This window comes from Oncorhynchus clarkii, chromosome 5 (genome assembly GCF_045791955.1).
Source record: "Oncorhynchus clarkii lewisi isolate Uvic-CL-2024 chromosome 5, UVic_Ocla_1.0, whole genome shotgun sequence".
Classification (NCBI taxonomy): domain Eukaryota; kingdom Metazoa; phylum Chordata; class Actinopteri; order Salmoniformes; family Salmonidae; genus Oncorhynchus; species Oncorhynchus clarkii.
In genome coordinates, this window is record NC_092151.1 from 80,456,988 (window position 1) to 80,469,173 (window position 12,186).

General features: G+C 44.6%; 1 protein-coding gene across 3 annotated transcripts in view; it reads left to right on the forward strand.

The window, feature by feature from the left end:
- LOC139409431 (PH domain leucine-rich repeat protein phosphatase 1-like) overlaps positions 1-12,186 on the forward strand; it is a 54,334-nt gene that overhangs the window by 22,182 nt on the left and 19,966 nt on the right. For all 3 annotated transcript variants that reach the window (XM_071154581.1, XM_071154582.1, XM_071154583.1), the window contains exons 3-8: positions 3,485-3,610; positions 3,735-3,874; positions 8,185-8,331; positions 8,799-9,026; positions 10,191-10,393; positions 11,696-11,756. In XM_071154581.1, coding sequence (XP_071010682.1) covers positions 3,485-3,610; positions 3,735-3,874; positions 8,185-8,331; positions 8,799-9,026; positions 10,191-10,393; positions 11,696-11,756 — 905 coding nt within the window. The remainder of the gene's footprint in view (positions 1-3,484; positions 3,611-3,734; positions 3,875-8,184; positions 8,332-8,798; positions 9,027-10,190; positions 10,394-11,695; positions 11,757-12,186) is intronic.

Below are 12,186 nucleotides of genomic sequence, written 5' to 3' on the forward strand. Positions count from 1 at the left end.
GGAGTGGCCTAGCCAGTCTCCAGACCTGAACCCAATAGAACATCTTTGGAGGGAGATGAAATTCCGTATTGCCCAGCGACACCCCCGAAACCTGAAGGATCTGGAGAAGGTCTGTATGGAGGAGTGGGCCAAAATTCCTGCTGCAGTCTGTGCAAACCTGGTCAAGAACTACAGGAAACGTATGATCTCTGTAATTGCAAACAGGTTTCTGTACCAAATATCAAGTTCTTATGTCATGCAATAAAATGCAAATTAATTACTTAACAATCATACAATGAGATTTTCTGGATTTTTGTTTTAGATTCCGTCTCTCACAGTTGAAGTGTACCTATGATAAAAATTACAGACCTCTACATGGAGGAAACACTGCCGATTTTGCAGGTTATCAAATACTTGTTCTCCCCACTATACTGTATACACAAAGGTATGTGGATACCCCTTCAAATTAATGGATTCGGCTATTTCAGCCACACCCGTTGCTGACAGGTGTATCAAATCGAGGACACACCCATGCAATCTCCATAGACAAACATTGGCAGTAGAATGGCCTAACTGAAGAGCTCAGTGACTTTCAGCGTGGCACTGTCATAGGATGCCACCTTTCCAACAACTCAGTTCGTCAAATTTCTTCCCTGCTAGAGCTGCCCCGATCAACTGTAAGTGCTGTTATTGTGAAGTGGGAACGTCTAGGAGCAACAACGGCTCAGCCGAAAAGTGGTAGGCCACACAAGTTCACAAAATGTAACCGTTGAGTGATAAAGTGCATAGCTCGTAAAAATCGTAGCTCGTCTGTCCTCAGTTGCAACACTCACTACCGTATTCCAAACTGCCTCTGGAAGCAATGTCAGCACAATAACTGTTCGTCAAGAGCTTCATGAAATGGTTTTCCATGGCCGAGTAGCCATTTTGAAGCCTAGGATCACCATGCACAAAGCCAAGCGTTGGCTAGAGAGGTGTAAATCTCGCCGCTATTGGACTCGGGAGCAGTGGAAATGTGTTCTCTGGAGTGTTTTTTTTATCACGCCTTATCTCGAAGGACAAATCTGTGTTTGGCGGAAGCCAGGGGATTGCTACCTGCCCGAATGCATAGTGCCATCTGTACATTTTGGAGGAGGAATAATGGTCCTGGGCTGTTTTTCAGGCTAGGCCCCTTAGTTCCAATGAAGGGGAATCTTAATGCTACAGCATACAATGACATTTTAGACAATTCTGTGCTTCCAACTTTTTGGGAAAGGCCCTTTCCTGTTTCAGCATGAGAATTCCTCCATGCACAAAACGGTGTCCATACAGAAATCGCTTGTTGAGATCGGTGTAGTAGAACCTCAACCCCATCGAACACCTTTGGGATGAATTGGAACACCGACTGCGAGCCAGGCATAATCGCCCAACAGTGCCCGACTTCACTAATGCTTTTGTGGCTGAATGGATGCAAGACCCCGCAGCAATGTTCCAACATCTAGTTGAAAGCCTTCCAGAAGAGTGGAGGCTGTTATAGCAGCGAAGGGGGGACCAACTTCATATTAATGCCCATGATTTTGGAATGAGATGTTCGATGAGCAGGTGTCCACATACTTTTGGTCATGTAGTGTGTATCCGGTGGAAACATAAAATACCTCCACCTTTCCCTTGTGCAAAAACAGATGTCTGTCCTGAGCTCACCGGCACAGGAAACTCCTGAGGGCCCGGAATACGCCAGTTGATACAATGTTGCAAGTTCGCTAGTCATCGCTCAGGTCAAGACCGATTTAAAAAGGGAGGCGGAGTAGAGAGATGAATGCTATTGATAGAATCTGCATTTTCATCAGGATATTTTCTACTATTTTTATTTGTTGAATTTATGTAGGCTATTTTTACTTAGTTGACAACGGAAGGAATAGGCCTAATTCTGCATTGGCTTAGGCAATCTCTTGAGTTCGATGCGCTTATTTATTTAGTCGACAGTGGATCACGATGTATCAATGTGTCCGAATGGCTGTTGCTCTCGCATTAGTTTAATATTTACTTTTAGATTTTTATAATTTTAATTCAGATTTTAGAAGACAAAAATGTTATTGAAAGTAAATTGTTCCACGAAAATGTGCACATTAAAATCATAACTGGCTCGCAGATCGGTAGGAATGGTAGGTTAAAATGTTTTTCCTCCTATAACGTCGTTATAAAATAATTGCCTTTGCTTCTGTTGTCTGATTTTGGCTAGGCTACTTTGAAGCAAGGTAAGAAATGCCTCATAATATGAACTAAAACATTCAGGTTTCAAACAGTTTTTAAGTATGTTTTCAAAATGCATAGCTCACATTGTAAGGTGGTGGGTGGCCTGCTGATAGCCTGCCTGCACTTAAATGCTGAATGGGAGGCCTGCTTCAATTACCAAATAAAAATGTTAGCTCTCTTTAATCGTGGCCATCAAAACTGTTTTAATACTCAATTACATTTAGAATTGCTGCGCAATGACCAGGCTTATAAAAAACAATATTTGACTCCAGCAGCAACCAACTCTGTAGGCCTATGCTGTGCATCTAATAGTTGTTGGGTAAGTAAGATGCATGACAACTAACGTAAATATACACACCAATTTAACTCCACAAAATTATACAAATTAACCTATAGACTAGTAAGCATGATGGTCAAATGTATATCCATTGACTGGTATTTCCATCAATGAATAAAAATCAGTATTTTGCAGTGGGATTTTTTTTCTTCTCCCAGTCGATTTTGGCAACTATTTTTATTGGATTTTAATTTCTTTGTTGGCCTAAAGCCGGCAATTACTGGCTAACGGAAATCCTGACACACACACACACACACACACATACACACACTAGAGATGGGGAAAGGTTGGTAGGTCTAAATTAACAATGAAAATGGTCGGGACATTTTTAATACAAGGATATTCCATGACATTGGAAATAATGAATTTAATAAAACAACATATGCACCCCATTAAAAAAAGACTGGTAGCCTTCACGTGTAGCTTGTTTTTTTTGTTGTCGGCCAATCAAAGTGGCACTACAGTCAGAGGCTCCATGTGTAGCAATGCAAAATGGAATTAGGTCAGCTGGAGAAGTAGGCTACAACAAGCAACTAACAGGTATGCATTTAAAAAGACATCTGAATGTAGTTTTAATTTGACATGGACTGGGAGCGAAGCTAAACTAGCTAGCTGGCTAGTTTAGCTAGCTTTTATTCTCCAATTTGATGCAACAAAGACCGGAACTGTCAGATGGGATGATAAATATATGGCTAGCTACAAGTTTAGTCGCGAGTTGGCTATACATTACCTCTCTCTCCCTTCCTGCACACTGCTTCCACACACACCGGCCCCTTCCCCTGCCCGCCACACACTAATCGGCACATGACTCCCTCCCTGCTATTTTCCTCTGGCTGGCAGTTGTCACATTGTTTTTGGTCTCTAATCGCAGAGCTAATCTCTCTCTGTGTGTGTGTGTGTGTGTGTGTGTGTGTGTGTGTGTGTGTGTGTGTTCAGGTGGAGGAGGTGAGGAGACACAGTCACTGTCTAGCCTTCAGTTCTTCTGGTCCCCAGAGTCAGACCTACTACATCAGCTATGACTCCTACACAGAACACCTCCGCTGGCACAGACAGGCTGCCAAGGTACGTGTGTGCTAAGAGTTGAGTTGCATGTCTTCAAGTTGTTAGCAATCTGGAAAATGAAAACCCTTTTGTCTCTTACTCCTTTTCTTTCTCTCCTATCTCTCACCCTCTCTCCCTCCATCAGATAGTGTCTCAGAGGGTGAGTTCTGTGGATCTGTCATGTTGCAGTCTGGAGGAGCTGCCATCTCAGCTGTTCTACAGCCAGGACCTGACCCACCTCAACCTCAAACACAACTATCTGACGGGCCTCACACATCTCACCAGGTATGTACCCCTGCAGGCTGTGGGAAGAGGTGGTAGGATGGAATGGAGGGAGTGGGGGAAGAGGAGAAGAAAAGGGAAGGAACTGAGAGATATGGGCTAGGGTGGCTCCGGAGAACGGCTCAATATATACCTCTGGAAGGGGGGAGGGGTTAAGAGAGGAGTGATGTGATGTGGGTGGTTTGTCCTTCGATATCCTCTCTCTCTCTCTCTCTCTCGCTCTCTCCAGCTCTGGGTATCACCAGAGGATTAGATTCACCTACAGATCTGTGTTTGTGTTCCTATAGGATTGATTTGGTCTAAGAAAACAGATTGGGGTTGATTAGAAGTAGGCGGAATTAGGAGGGGAAATCCGAGCTCGAGTTATTTATTTATTATATATACACACACACACACACACACACACACAGTTTTCCTCTGGAGCTTTCATTAATCTATGGCCAGTGATTCTCAGACCTCTCACCTATGACCTGTTTTTGGAGTCACGGTCTGCAAGCCAAGAGACATGATTGGTTCAAACACAACGACTGCATTTTGATTGGCTCCTCTTCAGTGACCTTTAGCCAGGGTTGGGGCCCAGCAGTGTCATTGACTGCGGTCAGGTTCTCGCTTCTTCCCCTTCAATGCTTACAGTAATACAATGCTCCCCACCATGGAGACCGTCTACGTCCCAAATGGCTCCCTATTCTCTATAGTGTACACTATTCCCTATATATATTTCCCTGTGGGTCCTGGTCAAAAGTAGTACACTATATAGGGAATAGGGTCCCATTTGAGATGCGCCCTCTGTCCCAGGCCTGGTGTAGTGTTACAGTTAGTGTTTCAGTGTGAGCTGCTCTGCTTTGGGAGACATCAGACAGTGGGAATGGATGGGGAGATGGGACAGGACCGGACTGGTGTAGAACAACATGAATAATCTTCCCATAGGGCCACACTGCTCACACTGCTCAACTTTCAGCATTAAACAATGGTTAGGAAAACAGACCCTTGCCTTGCCGGTGAAGAGAAACACTATATCCATCCTCTTCTCACACACTCTCTGCATACAGGACATCATCCATCCTCCTCTCCCTCTCTCTGCATACAGGACATCATCCATCCTCCTCTCCCTCTCTCTGCATACAGTACAAGACATCATCCATCCTCCTCTCCCTCTCTTTGCATACAGGACATCATCCATCCTCCTCTCCCTCTTTCGGCATACAGGACATCATCCATCCTCCTCTCCCTCTCTCTGCATACAGGACATCATCCATCCTCCTCTCACACACTCTCTGCATACAGGACATCATCCATCCTCCTCTCCCTCTCTCGGCATACAGGACATCATCCATCCTCCTCTCCCTCTCTCTGCATACAGGACATCATCCATCCTCCTCTCCCTCTCTCTGCATACAGGACATCATCCATCCTCCTCTCCCTCTCTGCATACAGTACAGGACATCATCCATCCTCCTCTCCCTCTCTTTGCATACAGGACATCATCCATCCTCCTCTCCCTCTTTCGGCATACAGGACATCATCCTTCCTCCTCTCCCTCTCTCTGCATACAGGACATCATCCATCCTCCTCTCACACACTCTCTGCATACAGGACATCATCCATCCTCCTCTCCCTCTCTCGGCATACAGGACATCATCCATCCTCCTCTCCCTCTCTCTGCATACAGGACATCATCCATCCTCCTCTCCCTCTCTCTGCATACAGTACAGGACATCATCCATCCTCCTCTCTCTCTCTCTGCATACAGTACAGGACATCATCCATCCTCCTCTCTCTCTGCATACAGTACAGGACATCATCCATCCTCTCTCTCTCTCTCTGCATACAGGACATCATCCGTCCTCCTCTTTCTGCATCAGTACAGGACGTTCTCGCTCTCTCTCTCTCTCTCTCTCTCCAGTACAGGATGTCATCCATCCCCCTCTTCCTCATTCTCGCCGTGGTTCAGTGACTCTGGTTGTACTTCCGATGGAATGGCTTTGTGCTCCCATTGTTCTTCCATAAACACAGCTTTACCAAGGGAAGAGGAGGGGAGGCAGACAGGGCTTCAGGAATGTGTTTTTCCCGCGACACTGCGTTGGGAGCGCGGCTGGCTGTGGCTTTTCCTTGAAAAAGACATGGATCCGGCACCGCCTTTCACGCTGTCCCCACAGTGAACCGGGTTAGGCTAGTTAGGCCTGGGAAGACCAGGTGAGCCGAGTGCCTATCAGATTCGACAAAGATTCTCGCACACGTGCCCACCAAATTTTCACATACACCGCAGCTTGTGGTAGCTACACCTTCGAAAACAACGTTTTTATGTGCGCAATCACAACAATATACGTGTGCTGCTCACATATAGTAACTGACGAAATAAAGGAAACACCAGCATTAAGTGTCTCTCCAGTTTTTTTAAATCGCTTTGGCAAATTTTTCAGATGTGGTATATTTCCAAAACTCTTAGTTTCAAAACTGATAACACTTGTAATGCCCCCCCTGTCTTATGTTCAGAACCTTTGATTGTGTAGTCATTGGAGTTGAACACATCTTTCACCCCTGAGTCAATCATGCAAGTTTTCAGTGAAATAACATGAGAACATTTAGTCACCAATACATCAGATGAATTATGATAGACTCATCATTTAGTCATTTTAACTAACATTTAATCTAATAACAAAAAACACAAGATGTATTTTTGAAGTGCTGAATAGAAAGAATAGTAGATGGTAAATATCACTTCCATACAGTATTTGGATGCACAATTCGTTTTTTGCAAACCATATTTTTTGTATCCAATGGCAAGTTGTGAACATGTAGAGAACTATATGTTAGTGTTACAGTTTCATGTTCATTATTTATTTACATGTGTAGAACAAATCATGAAAAATAGGGGTATTGTGATGCAGTAGGCTGCAGTAAAAACACATTGCTGTAGCATAGTGTACGTATGCCATGCTAATTCTGCTCCATGCAACATTGTTCAAGATCACATTTTTTACGTGACTTTTCCACTGATACAGTATGACCTGTCTCTCTACTTGACACAATTCATCAGCTTACAGTGTATCAGTTCAATTCAGATAATGAGTGGAAAATGCATTGGGAAAGTATTCAGACCCCTTCCCCTTTTCCACGTTTTGTTATGTTACAGCCTTATTCCAAAATTGATTACATACATTTTCTTCCCTCATCAGTCTACACACAATACCCCATAATGACAAAGCGAAAACAGGTTTTTAGAAATATTTGCACATTTATTACAAATAAACTGAAATGCCTTATTTACATCAGTATTCAGACCCTTTGCTGTGAAACTAGAAATTGAGCTCAGGTGCATTCTGCTTCTGCTGATCATCATTGAGATGTTTGTACAACTTGATTGGAGTTTACCTGTGGTAAATTCAATTGATTGGACATGATTTGGAAAGGCTCATACTTGTCTATACAAGGTCCCACAGTTGACAGTGCATGTCAGAGCAAAAATCAAACCATGAGGTCGAAGGAATTGTCTGTAGAGCTCAGAGACAGGATTGTGTCGAGGCACAGATCTGGGGAAGGGTACCAAAAAATTGTGCAGCATTGAAAGTTCCCAAGAACACAGTGGCCTCCATTCTTAAATGGAAGAAGTTTGGAACCACCAGAGCTGGCCTCACGGCCAAACTGCGCAATTAGGGTAGAAGGGCCTTGGTCAGGAAGGTGACCAAGAACCAGATGGTCACTCTGACAGAGCTCCAGAGTTCCTCTGTGGAGATGGGGGAACCTTCCCGAAGGACAACCATCTTTGCAGCACTCCACCAATCAGGCCTTTATGATAGAGTGGCCAGACGGAAGCCACTCATGACAGCCCACTTAATTGCTTAATTAACTCAGGAACCACACCTGTGTGGAAGCAATTGCTTTCAATATAAGTTGTATGCTCACGTGTTTCCATTATTAGGCACATGACTTTCCAGTTAGGCACATGACTTCCTCCTTATTAGTTTCCCCTGGGTGGCAGTTGTCACATTGTTTTTGGTCTCTAATCGCAGAGCTAATCACTCCCTGAATGCATCCCAAATGGCACCTTATACCCTATATAATGTACTACTTCTGACCAAGGCCCATAGAGCTGTGGTCAAAAGTATTGCACTATGTAGAGAATAGGGTGCCATTTGGAACGCAGTCCTCCCTTTCTGCAGTGTTGTTGTTCTGAATGGGCTCATTAGGTAACCAGTTCTTCTGACTCTTTAGTTTCTGTGATTGTTATTGTTTGTTTTTCTCTGAAAATTCCTGTCCAATTGACCCCCTCGCTCTCTCCCTCATTCATCCCCCCCCCCCCCCCCCCCATCTAGATTCTGCAGGTTGAGGAGCCTCAATCTCTCTAACAACGCTCTGTCTGACTTCCCTCTGGCCGTGTGTGACATCACCTCCCTGACAGAGCTCAACCTCCAAGGCAACCTTCTGACCTCTCTGCCCTCAGCACTGGGGACCATGCACAAGTGAGTGGGGTCACAGGGTTAAAGGTCAGGGGGCAGTAGACAGAAAGAGGGAGAGAGCCTGTGACTGAGACAGTAATTGAACCACCATTGGTCAGTTATTTGTTTTATAACCCCCACCCAAAAAACATTTAGTTAATCGATCAGCATTAGTGTTGGGTTTTGTGCTGTTGCCCAGTCTGTCCACTACAGAATAACCAGGCTGCGAATGTTTGGTGGGAAAATCTGTTTTCAGACATCAGGCTGTAGTAATAGGATCTGAAAGATTTGGCCTTTTTTAAAGTTGAAATTCTTAACCTCTTGATTAGCAATTTTTCATAAGTCCCTCGTGGAAAGAACCACGAGATTTACATGTCACATAAAATCAGGCACGATAACAGAAAGCTCATGTGAAGATTACAGCCACACACATAATCCCCTCTCCCGCTGAGCTCCATACTAACCACCTCTCGCCATCTCCTCCTCCCCAGCCTGCAGACCCTGCTTCTGGACGGTAACTCTCTGAACTCCCTGCCTGCTGAGCTGGGCTCTCTGGAGGCCCTGACCTACCTGGGCCTGTCCTTCAACCTGTTCAGCAGCGTACCTCCAGCCCTGGAGAGGCTCAGGGGGGTGGAGAGGCTCTGTCTGGCTGGGAATCAGCTCTCCTCCCTGGACATGGTCGGCCTGCAGTGGCTCCCCCACCGACACATAGATCTCAGGTATATTACTTTGTGTTTTAATTAGTTCTTTCAAGTGTTTTGCTCTGGGATCAAATGCAGTCTTGTTTTATCTATGTATTTTTTTTTTTTACCCAAAATAACATTTCAATGAATTCAATTCAATACTAGTACTGCTCGGCTAGTGGAACCTTGCCTGGCTCCCTTCATAGATATGTAATAAGCAGTGGCGATTTTTAGCGTGTAAATCTTGTTGGGGCCAACTATTCTCTATGAGTAGGGAAGTGGTGCATTTATCTTGGGACAACAGCGTTGTATGGTCAGTCATGTTTGTATGCGTCTTTATTAACTAAGTACATTTTAATTTACATTGTTTGCAAACTGATATGCGACATGTATTAAATGCCAAAATAACATGCAAAACAGGCACACAAAATATATGCCTGTTTTGTATGTTATTTTGGCATTAATACGTGTTGCATATCAGTTTGCAAACAAAAATATACTGAGTTAATAAAGCTCTGCCCCACCTGCCCTGAATGGCTGGTCGCCACTGGTAATAAGAATTCTGTAGCTACAGTGAGTATACAAAAAATTAGGAACACCTGCTATTTCTGTGACAGACTGACCAGGTGAATCCAGGTGAAATCTATGATCCTTTATTGATTTCACTTGTTAAATCCACTTCAATCAGTGTAGATGAAGGGGAGGAGACTGGTTGAAGAATCATTTTTAAGCCTTGAGACAGTTGAGACATGGATTGTGTATGTGTGCCATTCAGAGGGTGAATGGGAAAGATAAAATATTTACGTGCCTTTGAACGGGGTATGGTATTGGCTGCCATGCGCACCAGTTTGAGTGTGTCAAGAACTGCAGCACTGCTGGGTTTTTCACGTTCAACAGTTTCCCATGTGATTCAAGAATGGTCCACCACCCAAAGGACATCCAGCCAACGTGACACTACTGTGTAAAGCATTGGAGTCAACATGGGCCAGCATCCTTGTGGAACACTTTCGACACCTTATAGAGTCCATGCCCCAACGAATTGAGGCTGTTCTCGGGGCAGAAGGGAGTGCAACTCAATATCAACTCAGATATACATGTAAACATTGGGGGGAAATGTCTGTTTTGAAAAAACAATCCCATTAAATGATCCCTCTCCATTCTCTAACCCCCTTTCTCTCTCTTCCTCACTCTGTGTTGTAGGTTGAACAGGCTCCAGAGGGTGGTGGTTGGGGAGGCTGGCCTGCTGAGCCACGTGGCCCAGTTAGATGTGCGGGACGCTGGGTTGGAGGAGCTTGACGTCAGGACCCTATCCAGGCTGGAGCTCCTACGCTGTGACAGAAACACACTCACACTCCTTCGAGTCAGCGGCCTAGCACTCAAGGGTCTGCACACAGCACAAAACGGTACACATACACTCACAAACATGGACACTTGTTATAGTAATTGTCCACATTGCAGAGAATGTAGAGACACATACGCACATACAGGTTTCTGACAAAATAAACTCAACACCAATATAGTGTCTTGATAGGGTGTTGGGCACCACGAGCCAGAACGGCTTCAATGGGCCTTGGCATATATTCTGCAAGTGTCTGGAACTCTATTGGAGGGTTACGACACCATTCTTCCATGAGAAATTCCATAATTTGGTGTTTTATATAGCCCTTCTTATATCAGCTGATATCTCAAAGTGCTGTACAGAACCCAGCCTAAAACCCCAAACAGCAAGCAATGCAGGTGTAGAAGCACGGTGGCTAGGAAAAACTCCCTAGAAAGGCCAAAACCTAGGAAGAAACCTAGAGAGGAACCAGGCTGTGAGGGGTGGCCAGTACTCTTCTGGGTGTGCCGGGTGGAGATTATAACAGAACATGGCCAAGATGTTCAAATGTTCATAAATGACCAGCATGGTCAAATAATAATAATCACAGTAGTTGTCGAGGGTGCAACAAGTCAGCACCTCAGGAGTAAATGTCAGTTGGCTTTTCATAGCCCGATCATTAAGAGTATCTCTACCGCTCCTGCTGTCTCTAGAGAGTTGAAGACAACAGGTCTGGGACAGGTAGCACGTCCGGTGAACAGGACAGGGTTCCATAGCCGCAGGCAGAATAGTTGAAACTGGAGCAGCAGCACGGCCAGGTGGACTGGGGACAGCAAGTAGTCATCATGTCAGATAGTCCTGAGGCATGGTCCTAGGGCTCAGGTCCTCCGAGAGAGAGAAAGAAAGATAATTAGAGAGAGCATACTTAAATTCACACAGGACACCCGATAAGACGGGAGAAATACTCCAGATATAACAGACTGACCCTAGCCCCTAGACACAAACTACTGCAGCATAAATACTGGAGGCTGAGACAGGAGGGGTCAGGAGACACTGTGGCCCCATCCTATGATACCCCCGGACAGGGCCAAACACTGGTGACTGACACACACCCACACCCTTTAAACCCCCTATGCTCTTTTGAGACCCCTCTTTTAAAATCACTGAGATCTCTTCTAGCCATGGTAACCAAAATAATGAGCTACTGGGCATTTTAATACATGACTCTAAGCATGATGGGATGTTAATTGCTTAATTTACTCAGGAACCACACCGGTGTGGAAGTACCTGCTTTCAATGTACTTTGTATCCCTCATTTACTCGTATTTCCTTTTATTTTGGCAGTTCCCTGTATATACTGTATTGACGGTGTGTTGTTTTTTTCTAGAGCTGAGAGCGCTGGAAGTGTTTCCTGTTCCAGAGAGCCTCACTGTTGTGGACGTGTCCAGGTAAGAGCCACACAGTTCACAATCGATGGATGGATTCTTGAATGGGTAGATCATATACAAGTGATTTTGATTGTTTTAACTGACCTATTGGTTGATGGACAGAGAGAAGACTTATAGTGACTGATTATGTTCTTAGTTGTAGGAACCGTCTGGACTATGTGCCTGTCTGGGTGTGTTGTGTTTAGGGCTGGGAATAGCCAGGGACCTCACAATACAAATACTTAGGTGCTGATATGACATGTATTGTCATCATTCTATATTTATTGCAATTTGATGTTCCAAACATATTGCTCACTATACACTGAGTGTACAAAACATTAAGAACACCTGCTCTTTCCTTGACAGGCTGACCAGGTGAATCCAGGTGAAAGCTTTGATCCCTTATTGATGTCAGTTGTTAAATCCACTGCAATCTGTGTCGATGAAGGGG